The sequence below is a fragment of the Myxine glutinosa genome, chromosome 12 (genome assembly GCF_964187855.1).
Source record: "Myxine glutinosa chromosome 12, kmMyxGlut1.1, whole genome shotgun sequence".
In the NCBI taxonomy this organism is placed as follows: domain Eukaryota; kingdom Metazoa; phylum Chordata; class Myxini; order Myxiniformes; family Myxinidae; genus Myxine; species Myxine glutinosa.
Window position 1 is genome coordinate 79072665 of NC_136272.1, and position 23041 is coordinate 79095705.

General features: G+C 48.0%; 2 protein-coding genes across 2 annotated transcripts in view; one reads left to right on the forward strand and one right to left on the reverse strand.

The window, feature by feature from the left end:
* LOC144888467 (uncharacterized) overlaps nucleotides 1–23041 on the reverse strand; it is a 790732-nt gene that overhangs the window by 237649 nt on the left and 530042 nt on the right. The gene's annotated exons all lie outside the window — the stretch shown is intronic.
* Nucleotides 4463–23041, forward strand: part of LOC137437545 (kinesin heavy chain) — a 100591-nt gene continuing 82012 nt past the window's right edge. The window contains exon 1 of the mRNA XM_078766276.1: nucleotides 4463–4753. Coding sequence (XP_078622402.1) covers nucleotides 4628–4753 — 126 coding nt within the window. The 5' untranslated portion in view covers nucleotides 4463–4627. The remainder of the gene's footprint in view (nucleotides 4754–23041) is intronic.

Sequence of the window (23041 nt, forward strand, 5' to 3'; positions counted from 1 at the left end):
CATACATTCTCGGCGGAATGAAAATTGCAGTCCTTTGACTTTTTATTTGCAGGTTCTAAGGTTCATGGAGGAGTTGCATGCAGACAAAGACATTATCGAACGCTCGACTTCAGACAAACAGTGGGTGACCATGAGGGAAGCGGTCCGACTTCCCGGAGCACTCTGGGTGTCGGCAATGCCATCGAGAACCGTCACTTTTCTCTGTGCAATCGGCAGGGCAATTGAGGAGACACCCCTCCCCCTTCTCTTCCCCTCTTCCCTTTCCCTCTTCCCTTTCCCTCTTCCCTTTCCCTCTTCCCTTTCCCTCTTCCCTTCCCCTCCTCCCTTCCCTTCCCCTCCTTCCCTCTTCTCTTCCCTTTCCCTCTTGCCTTTCCCTCTTGCCTTTCCCTCTTGCCTTTCCCTCTTGCCTTTCCCTTTTCCCTCGTCCCTTTCCCTCGTCCCTTTCCCTCGTCCCTTTCCCTCGTCCCTTTCCCTCGTCCCTTTCCCTCGTCCCTTTCCCTCGTCCCTTTCCCTCGTCCCTTTCCCTCGTCCCTCTTCCCTCGTCCCTCTTCCCTCGTCCCTCGTCCCTCTTCCCTTTCCCTCGTCCCTTTCACTCGTCCCTTTCCCTCGTCCCTTTCCCTCGTCCCTTTCCCTCGTCCCTTTCCCTCGTCCCTTTCCCTCGTCCCTTTCCCTCGTCCCTTTCCCTCGTCCCTTTCCCTCGTCACCTTTCCCTCGTCCCTTTCCCTCGTCACCTTGCCCTTTCCCTTTTCCCTTTCTCTTTCCCTTTCCCTTCCCCTCTTCTCTTCCCCTCTTCTCTTCCCTTTCCTTTGAACTTCCCCTCTTCCCTTCCCCTCTTCTATTCCCTTTCCCTCGCCCCTTTCCCTCGCCCGTTTCCCTCTCCCTTTTCCCTCGCCCGTTTCCCTCTCCCCTTTCCCTCTCCCCTTTCCCTCTCCCCTTTCCCTCTCCCCTTTCCCTCTCCCCTTTCCCTCTCCCCTTTCCCTCTCCCCTTTCCCTCTCCCCTTTCCCTCTCCCCTTTCCCTCGCCCCTTTCCCTCGCCCCTTTCCCTCGCCCCTTTCCCTCACCCCTTTCCCTCGCCCTTTTCCCTCGCCCCTTTCCCTCGCCCCTTTCCCTCGCCCCTTTCCCTCGTCCCCTTTCCCTCGTCCCCTTCCCTCGTCCCTTTTCCTCGTCCCTTTCCCTCGTCCCTTTTTACTTTCCCTTCCCCTTTCCTTTGTCCCTTCCCCTCTTCCCTTCCCCTCTTCCCTTCCCCTCTTTTATTCCCTTTCCATCGTCCCCTTCCCTCGTCCCTTTCCCTCGCCCTTTTTTCTTTCCCTTCCCCTCTTCCCTTTCCTTTGTCCCTTCCCCTCTTCCCTTCCTCTTTTCTCTTCCCTTTCCCTCGCCCGTTTCCCTCGCCCGTTTCCCTCGCCCGTTTCCCTCGCCCCTTTCCCTCGCCCCTTTCCCTCGCCCCTTTCCCTCGCCCCTTTCCCTCGCCCCTTTCCCTCGTTCCCTTCCCTCGGCCCTTTCCCTCGCCCTTTTTTCTTTCCCTTCCCCTCTTCCCTTTCCTTTGTCCCTTCCCCTCTTCCCTTCCTCTTTTCTCTTCCCTTTCCCTCGCCCGTTTCCCTCGCCCGTTTCCCTCGCCCGTTTCCCTCGCCCGTTTCCCTCGTCCCTTTCCCTCGTCCCTTTTTTCTTTCCCTTCCCCTCATCCCTTTTTTCTTTCCCTTCCCCTCTTCCCTTTCCGTTGTCCCTTCCCCTCTTCCCTTCCTCTTTTCTCTTCCCTTTCCCTCGTCCCTTTCCCTCGTCCCTTTCCCTCGTCCCTTTCCCTCGTCCCTTTCCCTCGTCCCTTTCCCTCGTCCCTTTCCCTCGTCCCTTTCCCTCGTCCCTTTCCCTCGTCCCTTTCCCTCGGCCCTTTCCCTCGGCCCTTTCCCTCGGCCCTTTCCCTCGTCCCTTTCCGTTGTCCCTTCCCCTCTTCCCCTCTTCCCTCGCCCCTTCCCCTCTTCCCTCGCCCCTCTTCCCTCGCCCTTCTTCCCTCGCTTCTCTTCCCTCGCCCCTCTTCCCTCGCGCCTTTCCCTCGCCCCTTTCCCTCGCCCCTTTCCCTCGCCCCTTTCCCTCGCCCCTTTCCCTCATCCCTTTCCCTTCCCCTCTTCTCTTCCCCTCTTCTATTCCCTCGTCCCTTTTCCTTGTCCCTTTCCCTCATCCATTTTTCCTTTCCCTTCCCCTCTTCTCTTCCCTTTCCTTTGTCCCTTCCCCTCTTCTATTCCCTTTCCATCGTCCCTTTCCCTCGTCCCTTTCCCTCGTCCCTTTCCCTAGTCCCTTTCCCTCGTCCCTTTCCCTCGTCCCTTTCCCTCGTCCCTTTCCCTCGTCCCTTGCACTCGTCCCTTGCACTCGTCCCTTGCACACTTCTCTTGCACTCTTCTTTCCCTCTTCTCTTCCCTTTCCCTCTTCTCTTCTCTTCCCTTTCCCTCTTCTCTTCTCTTCTTTTCCCTTTCCCCCTTCCCTTCCCCTTTCCCCCTTCCCTTTCCCTCTTCCCTTTCCCTTTCCCTTCCACATCTCCCTTCCATTTCCCTCGTCCATTCCCCTCTTCTCTTCCATTTCCATTCCACTTCCTCCCTTTCCCTCTTCTATTCTCTTCTCTTTCCCTCTTCTATTCTCTTCTCTTCTCTTCTCTTCCCTTTCCCTCTTCTCTTGTCTTCCCTTTCCCTCTTCTCTTCTCTTCCCTTTCCCTCTTCTCTTCTCTTCCCTTTCCCTCTTCTCTTCCCTTTCCCTCTTCTCTTCTCTTCCCTTTCCCTCTTCTCTTCTCTTCTCTTTCCCTCTTCTCTTCTCTTCCCTTTCCATCTTCCCTTCCCCTTTCCCTTTCCCTTTCCCTCTTCCCTTTCCCATCCACGTCTCCCTTCCCTTTCCCTCGTCCATTCCCCTCTTCTCTTCCGTTTCCATTCCACTTCCTCCCTTTCCCTCTTCTCCTCCATTTCCCTCGTCCGGAAGGGAAGAGGGGGAGGGGTGTCTCCTCAATTGCCCTGCTTATTGCACAGAGAAAAGTGACGGTTCTAGGTGGCCTTCCCTTCCCCTTCTACCTTCCCCTCTTCCCTTCTCCATGGTTGACCATGCTGTATCTTCTGAATGCGGAGCATCAAGTGAGGAAGCAGCACAGTTCAGTTATAAAAGTCTTTGGTATGACTCGGCCTTGGTCGGGTTCGAGCAGTCGACCTTCCAGACTCAGAACAGACACTCTAATCACGACACTACTGATCATTCTGGTGTTTTTCTTTGAGTGGAATCGATGCAGATGGATTTCTCTTCTCTTCGAAATTTTGAAGACACGTGATTGGTAAATGTGTCCATCCACAAGGGAGTCTGCCATGTACAGCGTCCATTTTCTTTGGGTTTTCTGATGATTTGTCGTTTGTTGCTTTTTTCATGCCAAACGACCGATTTCTTTTTCATGCGGATTGACAAAGTTTCGCAGTGATCCATCACAACTGCCTGAAGTTCCAAAACTAAGCGGTTTGAAAAACCAATCAAATCGAAATGCCAGAATGATATGACGAGTGAGCAGGGTGCAGACACCATGCTGTCTGCTGGATCATCCTTGGTCTCGTAGAGACTGGTAGATTGAACTCGTGTGACATCTCAGTCACATTAATAGTACAGTATGGTCTGTACTCACCTTTGAGTGCAGGTGAAGGTTTGGACATGTCAGGTTAAGGTGCAACCAATTGTAGTTGTTGAGTTGCCCCAGTCAGTTCTGGTTGAATAGACCAGCGACACGGAGATAGCATCGATCTCACTAGAGAGACTCGGAGATCCCTCACATCCAAGTTGTGCTCATGTTTACCAAAGGTATCTAACACTCAGGAGAAGAGGGGATATTACTCATTATTCCTGGGTTATATTAACGGTATTCGGTGTTAATGATTATTAACACCCTAAGCCCTTATTTTGTTTATTTGCAAATGGTTTCTTCCATCCACATCCATCGATGCTCCGTCACTTTCTCATGGCAAACCCTCTGCAACAGCGGGACATCCATTAGACAGAGTGGGTCATTTCGCCCATCTTCCGCACCCGGTTCCCGTTATCCATTCACTTCGCTAACCCGATTCGCACCGTTAATCTTATTTCAACGTCCGCATTACATTTATTCGGTTTCCCGGCATACAATGACCGAGTCGTTTGGAGAGATACTCCGCCACCTGTACATGAATGTCAATGTGGACACATCTATTCCGTCTTCGCACACCTGTGTCCCAATCTCTCCCATTTTCTTACTCGTTATCAAATATTTTCCTAAACATCGTCGAATTCATACATGACCCATTACCAAGCACGTCTCCTCTCGCCCTATTTGTGATCTTCCTCCGGTTCTCTATTTTTTTCCGCAGAGACCACACTCACGGCAACATCTTGGCTCCTCCCTATCAACCCATGCGGCTCCTCCTCCACCCATTAAGCTCCGCCCCCGTTATCTAATCCTATTTAAGCGCTCGGTTCACGACGCAGGAGCAGGACGCATCTCCATTTATCGCCCGCCCCACCTTCATTCCCTACCGTTTCGGGGAGCCCGCAGTCCGGACGATGTGCGCATCGACCTGAACGCGGCGAAAGGGGAGACGCGGGCATCCCGGGTTACTGGGTGCGAATAGCCCGAGCCGCGACCATGGTGGACCCCGCAGAATGCAGCATCAAGGTGGTATGCCGCGTGCGGCCCCTCAACGACTCGGAGCAGATGCGGGGAGACAAATTCATCCCGAAATTCCAGGCGGACGACACGATCATCATCACGGTGAGAGGGATCGTGCACCCCACCCTTTGTCATCCCTCCGTGCGCGGTCCGCTTTCTCTTCGCCTGCTCCCCCTCCCAATCCTCCTCAGCACGGCGCTGTGTCCGCGCTGCGACATTTCTGTGCGAACGCGATGATAATTATCGAACAAACATCCTTTTAAATCACAACACCCTCGTTAACCCGACCCGGGGGTTTCACCTCTTTATGAAAACCCATTCCAGACTGTTTTTTTTTCTTGAATCGGAAATGGAGGCGAAATCAAACGGTTTTTCGTTTTGACCTTTTTTTTTTATTGCACAAGCAATGACGTTTGCCCGTACCTGTGAGAGGTGCTGGGTCGTACTCTCGGGGCCGTGACGTAGCCCGTGGTCGCGAGGCGCGGCGGTCGCGTTGCCAACACCGGCGGCACCTGAGGTACCGATCTCGTCGCGCATCCACGAAGGGATCGAGCAGGTCGTTACCGACTTCGATGAATGCGCAGGGATGTCGGAGGTCATGGACGTGTCATTTGGAGGGACCCGCCCGGACGATGGCGTTTGAGTGGTGAGATGAACGTCCAGTGCAGGTCCTCACACCGTTCTCCGCCATTGTGGCGCTTTCTTTCTCCCTCTCGTCCTGTCTTCAAGTCTCCAGCGTCGACACGATATTGAACTCAATGTTTTTTTCTGCAGCGACGGTTTTCCTTTTCTTCCCGTCTGACAGAAAGCCGAGCTCCTTTCTTATGCAAATGGCGTGCTGTTTCCCACGGGTCGACGTGAGATTGGTCCCTCCCTCTCCTCTCCATATTTACGTTCGGGGACCGGCCGAAGACCGCGGGAGAGATGACTTGGTGAAGAAGAACGATGTGTCGAAGTGCGCAGAACGACGTGGGATTTTTTTTTTTTTAGTCCAAGCCTTTCACGAACCGGCTGGCCAGGCCTGGCGTTCGACGAGAGCTCATTTTGGGCGAGAATTTATAATTCCTACAAGCTGCCGGCGATAACTCGCATACCCTTCGCGAAAGACAACGTGGATCTTTAACGCCCACCGACTAACGCCAGCAGACGAAACACCAGATGAAGTCAGATGAAAAATGAAATCAGACACCAGATTAAAACCCAGATGAAGTCAATCCGAAAAAAAAGAAGGCTTCAAAGATGTCATGTTTGTAGCATATTAAGGGCACTTTGGTAAATTGGCGAAGGTGGCATGGAGGCACTCGTCTCGAACCATCTAGCCTGGGTTTAAATCGTGACCCAGCTATTACCTGTCATCCAGGTGTTTCACAGGCAGGGCGATTCATCAATGTGTGGGCCGTCCATCCTTAAACAGGTGTCGCGTCTGCCAGTGTTGGTGGATTTTAAAGATCCCACGATGTCCTTTGCGAAGAGGAGGCGAGTTCTCTCTGAAACACTCAACAATTTCCAATTTCCTGCCCTAACCACCGCAGGTACGACAGTGACAAACCCTTGCTAAAAGAAAGTGCTTTGGCAGCACCGACACTGTAACAGAGTATGATACATCGGGAAGAGAATCCGCATGAAAACCAACAAAAAAACCGCATGAAATCCGCAAAACCAACAAAAATATCTTGAAGTCAAGGGCTTCGATTCATTATTGCAGGAAAAATTTCCTTTCTTAGGGGACAAATTAACAGATTATTACAGTGTGATTATCTTTTCCCATAGGCGAAGCATCAACTTAGGCCTTTCTATCCATAACTACATGCATGTTACATTTGGGTTAACATGGCTTTTAAAATAATCAGAACCGTATCGTCATTAAACATTTACCTTTTCTGTATGTTGCGCTATCTAATCCATGACAAAAGAAATTGGAAACCTTGATCATTAAAGATGGATGGAGGTAAGCTTTTAAGTCTCCCACAGCATTGGCGTACCTGTCAACACGCGACTTAGTCGTGGCCAAAAATATTGGCACCCTTGCACTTTTTTCAAATACCGTAACTCCCAATCTTCTCGAAAAAAAAGTTGAAATTAACAAAAGTATTTGGTTTCCACAATTATTTATTTCACTGTTAATATTACAGAACCTTTGTTTTTAATTCAGAACTTAATATATCCTTTTAAATCAGAAAATAAAAAGAAATGGCATTGACAAAGTTATTGACATCCTCAACTTAATATTTGGTTGCACAGCTTTTGGACAAAATATCTGCAGTGAAGCGCTTCCTATAGCCGTGAATGAGCTTCCTACACCGTACACCTCTCTACTGGCAGTTTGGCCCACTCTTGTGCACACTGCTCCAGTTTTCCCAGATTTGAAGAGTGCCTTCTCCTGGTGTTGGCTTAGCGGTTAGGACGCCGGCCTGGGATCCGAGGATCCTGGGTTCGAATCCCGGTCGATCGTTGAATTAACACCAGGGGGGTTGACTCAGCCTGTCATCCTTCCGAGGTCGGCAAGTACCAGCTTGCTGGGATGAATGATCCCGGTGTGTACCCCAGTTTAGAATAGGTACACCGTATCCTTGCGCATCGTAAGAGGCGACTCGGGGTTGGCGCCAGGAAGGGCATCCGGCCGTAAAAACATTGCGTCAAACAGGGAACCATGATTGTCATGGGGCCCGCAAGGCTAACCCCCGCTGTTGCGGGGAAAATGGCCTTAAAACGATCATTCTACAGACTTGGCATTTAATATGGAATTTTTTTTTTTTCTTGACTTGGGTTTACTTTCTTAACTCAGTATATCAATCTGGTGAGTTTCTTTTACACTTTGGTGATTTATTTGTTAAAAGAACCATGTCACTGATTGTCTGTCGCAGCAAGAAGTCAACAACAGGATTATATCACAGGTGGCGTGGCAAAATGTACAGACAGGTGCATTTGATGATTGGCTTCACAGTCGGGTATACAAGGGTTGTTGCGTTCTGTATTAGTGGAAAACAACTGCTGCACGTCTCCAAAAGTTATTGCCGCTTCCACTGGAGATGGTCCGTCAACTCGACAATGCTGTTTGTCATGGAGTGGTGGCTTTACGAAATTACGGCATGAAACAGCGTGCTATTGCTCGGCAGTATGGCATCACTCAAGGTCATGTGTCAAAGATCCTGAAACGAAATGCTCAGAGGGGTGTCCCTACTCCAACACCGAGGCCAGGACGTCTCCGCAGAACCACAAGGAGGGATGTTCGCCAGCTGCACCGGTTAGTCCGCAATGGCCGTACCAAGTCAGCTAATCGGCTTAGGGCTGAGTGGCAGCAACTGACAAATGTGCCTGTATCCAGAAGGCTAGTCAACCAACGACTGGTTCAAGCAGGCTATCGTGCCAGGCATCCCCTGAGAAAGCCACGTCTGACCAGACAACACCGCCAGCGCTGATTGCAGTGGGCCAGAGAGCACCGTCAATGGCAGCCAGGACACTTGAATCACGTGATCCTCAGTGACGAGTCTAGATTTCTGGTCTATCGTCAAGATGGCCGCGTCCGAGTGCGCAGACAAGTGCATGAAGCCTACAACAAAGATTGTATAGTGCCAAGAGTCAAAGCTGGAGGTAGTGGGGTGACCGTTTGGGCTGCTTTTCATGCAGGGGGCAAAACACCTGGTTGTTCTGAATGGAAACCTGAACCAGTTCAAGTACAGGGCCATTCTGGAAGAAACATTGCTTCCATTTGCTCGTGCAGCCTTTCGAGGAAACATTGTCTTCCAAGATGACAATGCACGGCCTCATCGTGCTCACATGATCCAACACTTTCTTGCTGACCATGGTGTGGAGTATATGGAGTGGCCTGCCATGTCCCCGGATATGAATCCGATAGAGAACTTGTGGGCAGAATTAACGCGTCAAATCGACCACTTGGACCAGCATCCGACTCTGTGCATGAATTGCAGCAGGCTATTGTCACTGCATGGCAAGCGATTCCTGTCCAAACCTTGGCAAATCTAATGAACAGCATGCCTCAACGTGTACGTGCTCTCCTGAATGTTCGTGGGGGTTACACGAAGTACTGAACTGTAATTCTACTGTCCGTAATCCCAGTCGTAATTTAACTTTTGTTTTTGTTAAAAAAAATTTTTGGCTAATGTGCAAAATAAAGAGATACTTCTGGAAAACGTACAGAAGTTTAACACAGTACTGTCCATGAATTGAGTTTGATATCAGTTTACATCACTTTCAAGGATCAATTTATTTGCTTCGAAATGTCAAATGTGGTTTTGTTTCTTTTAAAGGTCACATTAACAAAATCTAGAATAATTTCAACATAATTCCAATGAACTTTTGGTTCCAAGACATCTTGAAAAGTAAGATCACCCCTACAAAAAAATATATTCCATATTAAATGCCAAGTCTGTATATATTCTTCTCCCAACTCCTGTGTTCAGATCTACCCACAGGTGTTCAATGGGATTTAGATCTGGACTCATTGCTAGCCACTTCAGAACAGTCCAGCGTTTTGTCTTGAACCATTCCTGGGTGCTTTTTGAAGTGTGTTTGGGGTCATTGTCCTGCTGCAAGACCCATGACCTTTGACGGAGACCCAGCTTTCTGACACTGGGTTGAACATTGCGCTCCAAAATGCCTTGGTAATCTCCTGATTTCATGATGCCATGCACACATTCAAGGCACCCAGTGCCAGAGGCAGCACAGCAACCCCAAAACATCACTGAACCTCCTCCATGTTTGACTGGAGGGAAGGTTTTCTTTTCTTTAAAGGCTTCATTTTGTTTTCTGTAAACAGAGATGATGTGCTTTACCAAAAAGCTCTGATTTAGTCTCATCTGTCCACAGGACATTCTCCCAGAAGAATTTTGGCTTGTTCAGGTGTGTTTTGGCAAACTCCAGTTGGGCTTTCTTAAGTCTCTCAGCAGTGGAGTCCCCGTGGGTCTCCTACCATAGAACCCACTTTCATTGAGTTGGTGATGGATGGTGAGAGTTGAAACTGTCGTACCTTGTGTCTCAAGGTCAGCTTGAATCTGCTTGGCAGTTGATCGAGGTGCTTTCTCCACCATTCGAACAATCCTTCGCTACAATCTTTACCCTGCGCTCGCGAGGCGAAAAGCGGGGTTAAGCATTCGGGTGCTTATGTGTGCCGTGTGCCGTACGTGTGCTGTGTGCCGTATTTGTCTGCATTTAAAAAAAAATCATTTTCTCGGCAACCGTTGTTCCAATTGACACGAAAGTTTACCATAGAAGCGCCTCCGCCGGCAAAAGAAATTATTCATAATTATGACGTCATAGGTCACGTGGTAAGGACGCCATCTTGGAAAAACGTTACACCTCTATAACTCCCAAACCGCTCAATGGAAAAAATTGAAACATGGCTCATTGTCGAGTACTCACCATGGGGAATAAGATATGTTGATGTTGATGGTGATGTTGTTGGTGCCTTAATTATGACGTCATAATTCGACAAGTACAATGCTTTATCTGATCAGTATAAAACCCCCCTGATCAGTATGAATAAAACAAAAATTCCTCTGCAACTGTTGAACCGATGCACATGAAATTTTCAGAATATGTGTGGCTCCTCCTGTAGAATTTTTTTTTAATGATAAATGTAACGCCATAGGTCACGTGGTACAGACGCCATCTTGGAAAAAATCGCAAAAGTTGCACCTCTATATCTCCGTGGGTGGGAATGTGGTGGGAATGCCATTGCTTCCCAGCACAATATTCATCGGAATTTCATGCTTAGGGCACTGATGAAGCACTGTGGAAATCGTCGTGTTCTTCCGGTTATCTGGATTGAATCCTGATGAGCGGCTTCTGACTGATGCAGTCGCCCCGGCCCGGATTATGGGCCTCTCTGCCACGATATCGTGCCTAGTGGGACCATCGAGCCAGTCGATACACCGTTCTCATCGGTGTTGTACACCCGTTCTCAAATGACCAAGCACAATCTGTCCTTTAACGAACATGCACTATTCAAAGAGCATTCAGCACGCCACCTGGTCAATGAACGAGAACCGTAATTCTATAATCACATAAAGCCTCTTTCATACCACAGGAGATAGACAAGATGGAGAAAGACAGGACAGAAATACCGCAAACTGTGTCTGGCTGGACGAAGGTGAGAGAGTGAGTGAGGCTTGTTGTGGCTGGAGGCAAAGGCTCGTTTTGAGGGAAACCCTGAGGCAGTTGCGCGCAGGTTTCTCAGCAGGCTAAGCGTGCATATTCTAACCCCCCTGTAGCTTACACCCAACTTTTATAGCTTCTGTCCCCACCCACCTTAGTGACACACTTAGCACATTCCCGCTCGGCCGATATTAGTCTGGGGCCCAGTTCATGTGTGGTGGCATTCCCCCTGCCGGCCCTTTAGGATTAGTTGGGGTTGGATTAGTTGAGGCATTAAATGCTACAAAGGCCACCTTACCCCTCCATCATCCCCCTCCCCCCCGCTCCCCTCCCCGGCCCACACAAGTACACATGCATGCTACAGATGACATTGGAGTAAAACTCTTGATGGAAGGAACTGTGTTTCCATGGAAAAACAAGAAAAAGACATAAAATCTCATCGCCCCCGTGGTTTCAGTAATTTTGCTGTATGGAGTTAAAGGCCGTCCGTCGCCATCTTTGGTTGGATTACAAATCAAAATCTTCTGCATATGTGTTACGTGGTCCTCCCGGTAACTACCTGGTCTTGGTGACCCCCGGACCGTGGGAGGGACCCCGCCAGAAAGATATCTGGTTTATACGCTTTCGTAACGCAATCAATATGAATTCCGGTCAAGAAGAAACCCCACACCAAGGATCCGGAATAATCAATAATATATTCACTGAGCAATCACAACCATCAACAATGCACAATCAATATTACAACCATGTGAACTCATCTACACAAACTCTAAGATGGCCATCTTATACTAATACATTCCTCACGTGAGCCCCACTCCTGACTCCCTCCGTGGTCAATGTCTCTCCTCTCCGCACACGGGCGGTTGAACGAGCCCCGGGCGGACGTGCTCTAAACGTGCCGTCTCGGACTGGGGCCGCGGCTGCAGCGCACCTCCTTGCCAAGCCACGGGGCAAACCCAGCGCGGCGTCCAACGTGCGCGAGGCCCCAAGTGCGATCCTTACGCGTCCTTGTAGATGGGCAAAAACCCAGCGCGGCTTCTGACGCGAGCGAGGCCCCACGTGCGGACCCGTACGCGTCTTTGTAGACGGGGCAAACTGTCCCGGACGCTTGGTTTCGTGCACGAACTCACGGTGACTGGACGTGTCAAAAGGTATTTACCGCCCAGGTAACTCCTCTCGCCAGACGTTTCGCAACGGCGCGTTTTCCGCGCAGCGTAAGGTCGATTCCACCTTCTCGTCGTCGCGGGGCGAGGAAAAAGAAGCCTTCCTTTCCCTCGTGTCTTTTCTCCTCCCTTTCCCGTCACTTCCGCTTCCGGCCACTTCCGTTTCCTGCCACTCTTTCAGAAGGGCTCCTGACCCTCCAACCACAACAACTACACAACAACTTAATATACTACACACGGAAGCAAACACCTGCATGGTAATTCACATACATTCACATAAATATGTAACACTCCCCCCCTTCAAGAAAGAAAGTTTGAACCCAGCGAAAACTTTCTTTGCCGGCCAATTTGGAGAAATAAACCAGATAACTCAACCCCCCCACATTATCAATTCCCCCCGGGCACAGTTATCACTTAAAAATAAAGCCAGTTAAGCCACTCGATAGCACTTTTCCGGGAGGCCAAGCCGAGTATTCACTACATGGATGCCTTTAGGAACGCGGAGTTCACGGTTAGTCCGTGCAGGAAAGTTCTCTACATGGGCGCCTTGAGGAACGTGGAGTTCACGGTTAGTCCGTGCAGGAAAGTTCTCTACATGGGCGCCTTTAGGAACGGCGTTCACGGTTAATTCGTGTAGGAATCTTGGCTCGGCGGCTCCGCCGCCTTCAGTGCTTCAACTTCTCGGAACGTCCCTAATAATTAGGGTGGGACCACTGGTCCCTGTAGTCCCCTGAATACCGGTCTTCTTCTCGGCCACTACTTTGCCAATTCTTCCTTCGGGAGCGGCCGTAACTCAGGGAGCCTCCATAATAATATTGACTGCGGCCACCACCAAAACTACCGCCCAGTTGTCCTCTCCTGTAGACCTCTCGACGCCTACGAAATGCCTTCCCTACTGTTATGGTCCGACCCTCCAAATCCTTGCCATTCCAATTCTTCTCTGCCTCTCTGGCGTCTTTTGTGCTGGCAAACGTGACAAAGCCGAACCCTCTTGACTGTTGCGTTTCCCAGTCTCTTACCAACCGCACTTCCACCAGCGGCCCATATCTGTTGAAGACAGAGGTCAGAACTTCTTCCTCTGTTTTGAAGTTCAGTCCCCCTACAAATAACTTGGCACTTTTGTCACCATCCCGAGCTGGTGTGGTGTTATTTTCCCTGCTGGGCTCTTTCTCAACCCTCAGGTTACCATAAACTTGACCCCCGGCCAAATCATTCCCGAGAACCACAGATACACCCTCTACAGGAAACGTGGCTTGTAAACCGACGGTGACCGGTCCTGACACCAAATCGGACTCCAACTGGATGACCTGAAGGGGAGCACTAACACCGCCCCCGATCCCCTGTAAACGAACACTATCCCCCGTTGCCGTCTCCTCGGACCATGGCAAAATGCCTTCAAGCATTAAAGATTGATGGGCCCCTGTGTCTCTCAATATCCTAACCGGTCTCCGGTTAGTCGAGGCTCCATCCAGTGACACAAACCCCTCGGAAACAAATGGTTGGTAACCCTCTTGATGGCGATTTCTTACGCTAGCCATCGCATTCGGAGTTGTAATAGTCGGACTCCGCTCTGGGTTGTCCCTTTTCATGAGGTAACAACTGGACATCAAGTGTCCAGGTTTTTTGCAAAACGCGCAAGTAGGCCCGGAGGAAAAACTCGGGGTCTGCCTCGGGCCCCCCGAACTATAAGTTTGTCTTGGGCCCGCATCCCTCTGATTTCGAACCGGTGGGGTATCATAGTTGTCCCCATAATCATCTCGAGGCCGCCGCCATGTATGGTCGTTCTCCGCACCTGCTGTTCCCCACCTCCCCTGCGGAGATCTAGGCGAGGAGTTAGGTTCGTGGACCCCTATTCGGTGGGTTAAGGCATAATCATCTGCCATGGTGGCTGCGTCCCACAACTTTGGTACCTTCTTTTCCTGCAGGTACACTTTGATGTCCTCGTGGACACACTGCTGGAATTCCTCCACCAGGATCAAGTCCCGCAATGTCTCGAAGTCTTTCCCGACTCCTTTTGACTCACACCACCGATCAAACATGTTTTCTTTCACTCTGGCAAACTCCACATGGGTCTCACTCTCCCTCTTCCTGGCATTCCTGAATTTTTGCCTGTAAGCTTCCGGAACCAACTCATAGGCCTTGAGGATGTGCTTCTTCAGTACCTCATAATCTGCACATTGGTCCATTGGTAGCGCCGAATAAATTTCCTGAGCTTTCCCCACCAGCACACTTTGCACGAGTATGGTCCATGCCTCCTCCGGCCAGTTTAATTGTCGAGCCACTTTCTCAAAGTGTGGAAAAAATTTCGCGACTTCTTTTTCACTGAACGGTGGAACCAGCCTCACATGTCTGCCCACATCCCAGGTTTTCTGGTTAGGTGTCGACCCCGTCAGCAAGGGTGGTGCCTCTCCCCGTTCTCTCATTAACTCCAGCTCCTTGACTTTGATTTCTTGCTGAAGCTCCATGTCACGTTCCTTTAATTCCCTTTCCGCTTTTCTCTCCTCTGCTTCGAGGTCCCTTGCAGCTCTCCTTTCCTCTGCTTGTTCCTTTTCTCTTCTTTCCTGGAGTTCTCTTTCCACTCTCCTTTCCTCTGCTTGTTTCTCTTCCCTCCTCGCTTCTGCTTTCCTTTCTTCTTCTTTTAACCTTTCCTGGAGTTCTCGTTCCACTCTCCTTTCCTCTGCTTGCTTCTCTTCTCTCCTCTCCTCTGCTTTCCTTTCTTCTTCTGCTCTTTCCTTTTCTGCTTTCCTTTCTTCTTCTGCTCTTTCCTTTTCTGCTTTCCTTTCTTCTTCTGCTCTTTCCTTTTCTGCTTTCCTTTCTTCTTCTGCTCTTTCCTTTTCTGCTTTCCTTTCTTCTTCTTTGATCCGTTCCTGGCTCCGTAATTGCAACTCCAGTTTCCGGAGCTCCACGTCTTCTGGCTCTTCGGGTAGCCACTCCCAGGCTAACTCGTCCCATGTTCCTAATCCCACCATAGATTGTATCACCGTGGCCTGCAACTCTGCCTTCCTCAAATTAGTTCGGACCTCCAAGTTAAAATGTTTGGCCAATTTCAAGAGATCCGCCTTTAGCAATGCTCGGAACTGTGCCTCACTCGGGGTTACCCCAAAGTTCTGTGCCACAAACGCCATGGTGCCTATCGTTAACACCTGTTAACCTTCACCCCAAGACTTTCCCCAATTTCTCAAAAAAAAATATTACCAATTAATAATTAATTAATAAATTTTAATTACCAAAAATTTTATTACTTTATTATTTTATACACTTTTAGATCCCGGACGTAGACCCAATTGCGAAACCGCAAATCGTAATTTGGACGAGCCCCCAATTCTGTTACGTGGTCCTCCCGGTAACTACCTGGTCTTGGTGACCCCCGGACCGTGGGAGGGACCCCGCCAGAAAGATATCTGGTTTATACGCTTTCGTAACGCAATCAATATGAATTCCGGTCAAGAAGAAACCCCACACCAAGGATCCGGAATAATCAATAATATATTCACTGAGCAATCACAACCATCAACAATGCACAATCAATATTACAACCATGTGAACTCATCTACACAAACTCTAAGATGGCCATCTTATACTAATACATTCCTCACGTGAGCCCCACTCCTGACTCCCTCCGTGGTCAATGTCTCTCCTCTCCGCACACGGGCGGTTGAACGAGCCCCGGGCGGACGTGCTCTAAACGTGCCGTCTCGGACTGGGGCCGCGGCTGCAGCGCACCTCCTTGCCAAGCCACGGGGCAAACCCAGCGCGGCGTCCAACGTGCGCGAGGCCCCAAGTGCGATCCTTACGCGTCCTTGTAGATGGGCAAAAACCCAGCGCGGCTTCTGACGCGAGCGAGGCCCCACGTGCGGACCCGTACGCGTCTTTGTAGACGGGGCAAACTGTCCCGGACGCTTGGTTTCGTGCACGAACTCACGGTGACTGGACGTGTCAAAAGGTATTTACCGCCCAGGTAACTCCTCTCGCCAGACGTTTCGCAACGGCGCGTTTTCCGCGCAGCGTAAGGTCGATTCCACCTTCTCGTCGTCGCGGGGCGAGGAAAAAGAAGCCTTCCTTTCCCTCGTGTCTTTTCTCCTCCCTTTCCCGTCACTTCCGCTTCCGGCCACTTCCGTTTCCTGCCACTCTTTCAGAAGGGCTCCTGACCCTCCAACCACAACAACTACACAACAACTTAATATACTACACACGGAAGCAAACACCTGCATGGTAATTCACATACATTCACATAAATATGTAACAATATGTATGCTCTCATATATTGTCTTTGTACCAAGTTTGAACAAAATCGAACCATGCATGTCAATAAATGGTTGGGGACATGTTTAAATAACAAAATGGCCGCTTCGGTCATCTTGCATCAGGTCTCGAAAAGAAATGACGTGCATATGTGAGCAATCATTCATTACCTGTGTGCCAAGTTTGAACAAAACCGGTCCATACATTTTTGAGATATGGTTGTGGATGGACGGACGGACGAAACCCAATCAATAAGCCCCCGTTTCAGACGAAGTCTAACGGAGACTAATAATAGGGAGAGATTGCAATAGTGACTTTCAAAATGACATAATCTGCCTCAGATTGCTCGGCACGCATGTGCAGAAATCCCCAGCAACGAAGTAAATTGTGGCGGCCTGACATCTTTCATGCCTCCCAGATAAGGATTGCAGAATGAAACGGCTAACAAAACGTTTTAAAGTAGCTTTAACTACTTGTAAGCATATCTGCGAGAAAAGGGTGTGTGTCTGCATAGCGAAACAGATGGAGAACTTCCTGATCAAATCGTCCAAAAAGTTGATATCTTGCATTCCATACTGCAAAAACTCTCTGATGTAAGCCGGTGAAAGGCCGAAGGTTCGTAGATGTGTGTTATAACCAAACCATGCTTTTTAACACCAGTGGGAAGGTCAAATCTGGGGCTTGCCGATGCACAAAGTTTAAAATATTTATTATTTATCATTTTTGGGAAAAGGCTAACCCCCGCTCTTGCAGGGAAAATGGCCTTAAAATGCATGTTGTGTTGTTGTATGTTTGGGAAAAGGGGGGTGGGGGGAAAGGAGGAGTAGGAGTTGTATGGGCTGTGAGTGTCGTTACAAGTATACCTTGTTTGTTTGGTTTCTGAACCACAAGATAAATTATACTCAATTTTTGCATCTATTGGTGAAAGGTGAAGCGTCCGTTCGTGTATGTGTGTTTATAACCACCGTTACCACTCGCTTATTGTATTAACAGGAAATGGTACAAACCCGACTATTCTCACCCACGGATATTTATCATGTTCCTATATTTCTGTGAGTCCGACTTGATTTCAGGAACAGAACAAATATAGTTATCCATCTTGAAATAGTTACCCTTTTGTCTAATTGATGAACAGATTTCACACTTGTAATGGCAGGTTAAAAGTGCCCTGCGAGCTAAACCAAATCGATGTAACCACACACAGTGCATGCGCAAAAGGCCTCGGTTAGTATTCACATGCCATTTTGAAAGTCTCATATGGCAAGGACTTTTAATTTTTATTTTGTGTAGAAAGTCGAGGCTCGTGAAAGAAAATGGGGTTGCTGGTGGACCACGTGCTCCATGTAGAAACCTGATGGGGTCAAAGCACGGTAAGAGTAGAAGGGTGCAAGGCCATAAAGGATGAAGGCCTTGTAGGTGGGTGGATAGGAGTTCAGGTTTGCCAAAGGAGGAGTTTGTATGATGGAGGATGCCCAGTCAGCGGCTGGCTTTGGAGGCCAACGTTGAAATTTTATTATTCTGCATTTTTCAACCTCTTCAAGGTTTGGAGAGAGTGATATGAGCTGTTGGTGTAACTGGCAGTTTGTATTGTAGATTGATTACCTTCAGAAAATCAGTCATGTCTATTTCATCACATGGCACCCTTGCAAAAAGGTTGCTCAACTTTTGTTCTCTCCACAATTGTTAAAACTCCATCCAATATGGCACTTTCAAAATGACGTAAACTGCCATAGAGTGCTCAGCATGCCTGCACAGAACCCATTAGCATCAATATTGATCGGTGCATGTTAAAAAATATAATGCATGCGAGATAAGGGTTGTTACCGAGAATGACTCAAAAACCTTCTAAAAGAAGCTGAGAACACTTAGAAACACCGGCTGAGTTTGGTGGGGGTGGGGGCAATGTCCCCACCTTAATTTTTTCCAGGAGTTTACAATTAATATAAAAACATCCCGTATTTAAACGTGAGTAACAATAATGAACGTAAACCGTATTTGTGATTTCATGTACACTGTAACTGCACTAACAAACAGTAATTTTGGAAGTCAGACCTTGTTACCCATTATTAATATTAACCCCTTGCCCCCCCAAATAGAGAAGTCAAACTACGCCTATGCTTAGAAAAATAGCTGAGAGAAAGGGGTATGCCTCCACACAATGAAAAAATTGGAGAACTTTCTCAGTTCAAAAGCTGAGATCTTGCAGCTGCTCATCTATCTTCTATCTTCTATCTATATACTGTACAGGGTGTTTCAAAGAGATGGACCCAATTTCAAAGCAGTATATTTCACGATGGCAACATGTTACAATTAGACGAAAAGTTACAAACGGTTTAATGAGTTATCAAGTTTTACTAACCATTTTATAAATGCTCTATGTGCCCTCCACCTGCTGCAAGGACAACATTGAGACGATAGTTGAATTAGTCCCAAACGTCTCTCAGAGTGTCTTCTTTCACTGAAATCACCGCTGCCGTGATTCTGTTTTTGAGTTCATCCAGATTAGTCGCTAATGGTGGCACAAAAACACGGTCTTTGACGTATCCCCACAAGAAAAAGTCACAGGGTGTAATGGCTGGGGATCTTGGGGGCCAAGAGTGTAGTGCCAAGTCTTGGGGTCCCGTGCGACCTATCCAACGTTGAGGCAGTGTGCCATTTAGAAAACGTCGAACCTGCAGGTGCCAATGTGGCGGTGCTCCGTCTTGCTGAAAAATGAAGTCATCGGAATCTTCATTAAGTTATGGAAAGAGCCAGTTCTGCAGCATTTCGAGATAGGTTTGCCCCGTAACTGTTTTTCCCTCGAAAAAGAAAGGGCCATAAACCTTTATTTGAGAAATAGCACAAAACACGTTCACTTTCGGGGAATCACGCTCGTGCTCTACAGTTTTGTGTGGATTCTCTAGTCCCCATATGCGCACATTGTGACGGTTAACTTTACCGCTTAGATGAAACGTTGCCTCATCACTAAAAATCAAACGCGGTAAGAAGCTGTCGTCTTCCATGTTGTGTAACATCGCATCACTAAATTCTACACGCTTTCCTTTGTCACCTGTACGAAGAGCCTGTACCAGTTGCAACCGGTATGGCCTCAGGATTAAACGTTGCCTTAACACACGCCAGACAGTCGTATGAGGGATCGCAAGTTCTTGGCTGGCACGACGAGTGGACTTGCGCGGCTATGCAGAAAACTGTCTTGAATTCTTCTCACGTTTTCCTCTGAAGTGCGTGGTCGCCCTGGGCTCTTCCCCTGACATAAACAGCCTGTTTCCTCAAATTGTCGGTACCAATGACGAATGCTCTTTGGCATTGGCGGATCAATGCCAAAACGCCGTTGAAACGCACGCTGCACCGCAATTACGGATTCAGTCTTGCTGAAATGCAGAACGCAAAACGCCTTGTGTTGCCGGGTCGCCATCTTGCGAACGACTGAGGCTAGAGGCTGTTGGTGCGCTGGGAGAGCCATCTAGCGGTGGTCATTTGAAACTCTATGCCCCACCCTTTCAAGTGGTAAGAGGTTCATTTATGGGCGGTTTGTGGTTGCAGAGATATAGCGATTTCAAATCGGGTCCATCTTTTTGAAACACCCTGTATATAAAAGAAAGTTTTTGTTTGTTTGTCTGCACGCGCTAATCTCCTGAACGGTGAAAGATAGGAGGAAACATCTGAAACAAAAAATGTCGGGACGGGCCGCGGAAGGTGGCTGGGTGGCGAGGACGGTCGAGGCCGCCTCGGCCCGGGCTGGGTCCATTTCGCAATAAATCTTCTTCTTTCAAAATTCTCTTGAAGTACAACTTATGCACTTAATAGGAATATCTGACTGATTGCAACACATACTTTCAAAATTCTCTCTCGCGGGGCCCGACAGAAGAAAGAACAAGGAATCGTTGAGCACTAACTGATACTAGGCTCGCGTCAGACCGATGTACAGAAGATTAAATTCATTCAAAAAGAACCTGGGCAATGCCGGGTGCATTCAGCTCGTCTAATCTATCTATAATTCCAGTAATCTCTGTATGTCTGTATGTCTGTGACCGCTGTTTCTCGACAACCACGGGTCCGATATACTTTAAACTTGCCAGGTATATTGCTGGGGACCCGAGGATGTGCCTTTTCAAGGTTTCATATTAATCGGAGAAGTAGTTACCGAGCTATGTCCAAAAAACGATTCAACCAATCAGAGAGCAGCGAGCTATCACGTGTGCCGAACGTGGCGAACAGACTCTGCCTCGGACGGCACATTTGAGAGCGTATTCATTTATTTCACGTTGGCAAACTATGTTGCCGCTATGTTGGCGTTAAACTATGTTTTAAAACTAATTAAAACTAATTTGCGATTCTTTCGCTTTCCTGCGCATTTGTGCACGCTATGGCGATTTCTTTACCAAACTCCGCAAGCCGTTCGCTTTGGACCAAACCATTTCATGTAAATAGAGGGGGGGGGGATTGTCACCGTACTCGCAAGCCGTTCGCTTTGGACCAAACCATTTCATGTAAATAGAGGGGGGGGGATATAATTTTAGATATAGATATAGTACGGGCATGCCCTAGTATATAAGAAAGCCGTTGGTCTGTCTGTGTCGACATTGTTCTCAGGGATGAGAACGGATCTTCATCAAACTTTCCGAGGTTCATCAGTGAGTGCCTGGTAGTGTTTTATGTAATAAAAAAAAAAAAACATTTGAAAAAAAAGAGTTTTTATTTTTATTTGTCGCTCTGTAGTGCCGAAGCCTTTTTGATCAATGACAGTTATAATTATATACAAGTACACATTCACATAATTGAACACAAATACTGTAAATCAAACAATTCCGGAAGTTTGGTAGTAAGGCTTCTTCTTATTCCTGAATGTCATCATACTTAACCCAGAAACGTGATGAACGGCACATTTACCAGCATATATTCAACAAAAAGGTGAAATGATGGTTTGACATTTGTGATGGATTCTGATTTGGATGTAATTGCTTTTCCATTATATTTGCCCTCATTTGAAATATGTTAATGTTTCTTTTATGCTTGAGCAACGCCGGGTACTCCAGCTATAAACACTTATATACTTTACTCGGGATACAAATACACCTTTGGCGGCTGGTAGGATGACCTATGGGTATGCATACTAGCCTGTGAGCAGTCTAGCTTGGATTTTAATCTCGACCCAGCTACAAACTGCCATCCTGGTGTCTCGCAGGCAGGGCGAGGCATCAATTTGTGTAACGTCCCTCGGATGGACATTAAACTGCATGTTCAGTATGCCAGCGTTAGTTGGTGGACGTGAAAGATCTGAATGGAAGACTTAACGCCCTTTGCGAAGAGTATGTGAGCTATCGCCTGCACCTTGAACTATATTCAAATTCCTGCCCGAACCTACAGAGGGCGTTGCATCAGCGGCACAGTCGCACCCTCAGCCAATGATGCTACTCGCAACCATATCCTGCATTATGAAAGACGGCGAAGAAGAAGAAATGCTTCCTTTTATCATATTGCTGTTAATTTTTCCACTTAAGTAATGGTCAGAGCATCATATGAAATTTTATCATAATGTGTTATACGAGGCTCTGAGAATGCATCTCCAAACGCTTTAAGTTCCTAATTCCAATTTAAACCTATACACGGTTTCTGCTGCCACTACCTTTCTAGAGAGACATTAACTAACCGATACCAAATAGGTCCGGTCTGTGAGGGAGTGTGGAACAATCACTTTCCTATGTGCTGTTGGTCAAGCAAGACCCACACTATTCATGGACAAATCCTGCATGCCCAATAGATCCGCCATATGGAAGGGTGCAATGATGTGTTGCACCTTCTCTTCTACCTGGTCCCCTCCTGATTCGACACAGAGACAAGACATCATAGCCTATCTAGTTAAATTAGACAAGGCTTCCCGTCCCCTTCCCCCCCCCCCCCCCGCAGCCCCCCTCCCCGCAGCCCCCCGGAAAGTCGTGCAAAAAACAACTAAACCTAATCACATGCACTTACTGCATGTTCAAAAGTCCTAAGAATCTACAAGAGTACAAACGGTGCTTAATAACTTGTCAAACTACTTTCCCCTACCCCACAAACATAATAATAATAATAATAATATACTCTCAACAGCGTTTCAAGAAGTCTTGTACCTTTTACGAAAGTCTTGTACCTTTTTTACGCAAAACTTGTGGGGATACAATGTCAAATGTGCAGAAGGAAATTTTGCTGAAATGTCTTGGCTGCTCACCGGTTTACGTGTAAATTTTTAGAGGAGCATCTCCTCATTACTAAGGTGTGGCTGATGGTGATGGAGATCTCACATCCAAGTATGGAGGAGGATTCATCCTCAGACCTCAATTTTTTTGTTGTGATGTCACAAAGTTGTCAATTTTGAATATGCATGAATCACTTGCCATCTTGAAGGACTAAATTATTACATCCTGTACATAATTGTGCTTTTTTTTTTTTTCTTTTTTTTTCTTTTTGTATACAAGATCGAGGCTCGTGAAAGAGCGAACATTAATCACACAGAAAGACAAACAGACACATAAAACAAATAACATCGGGAGCGGTAGACAAGATGGGGAGAGAGGGGGAAGGACACAAACACAACATTTGAGAGCAGGGACCGAGAGACATGGAGACATCGAGAGATCTGTGGGAGGGAGAGGGCTTTGGGGGGGAGGCATGTGAAGGGGGGGAGGCATGTGAAGGGGGGGGGGGGGTGGGAGAGGTATAAACATATGGACACTGCCAGGATTTCCAAGAAATAAGTTGGAATTTCAAACAAGGTGGATCTGGGGTGAATTAGTGGGGGTAGAAAAGATCAAGGTTATGGATGGGGGAAGATAAGAGATGGTGGTGAACAGCTGTTTTAAAGACCTGGAGGGAGGAGAGGGATTGAAGGGAG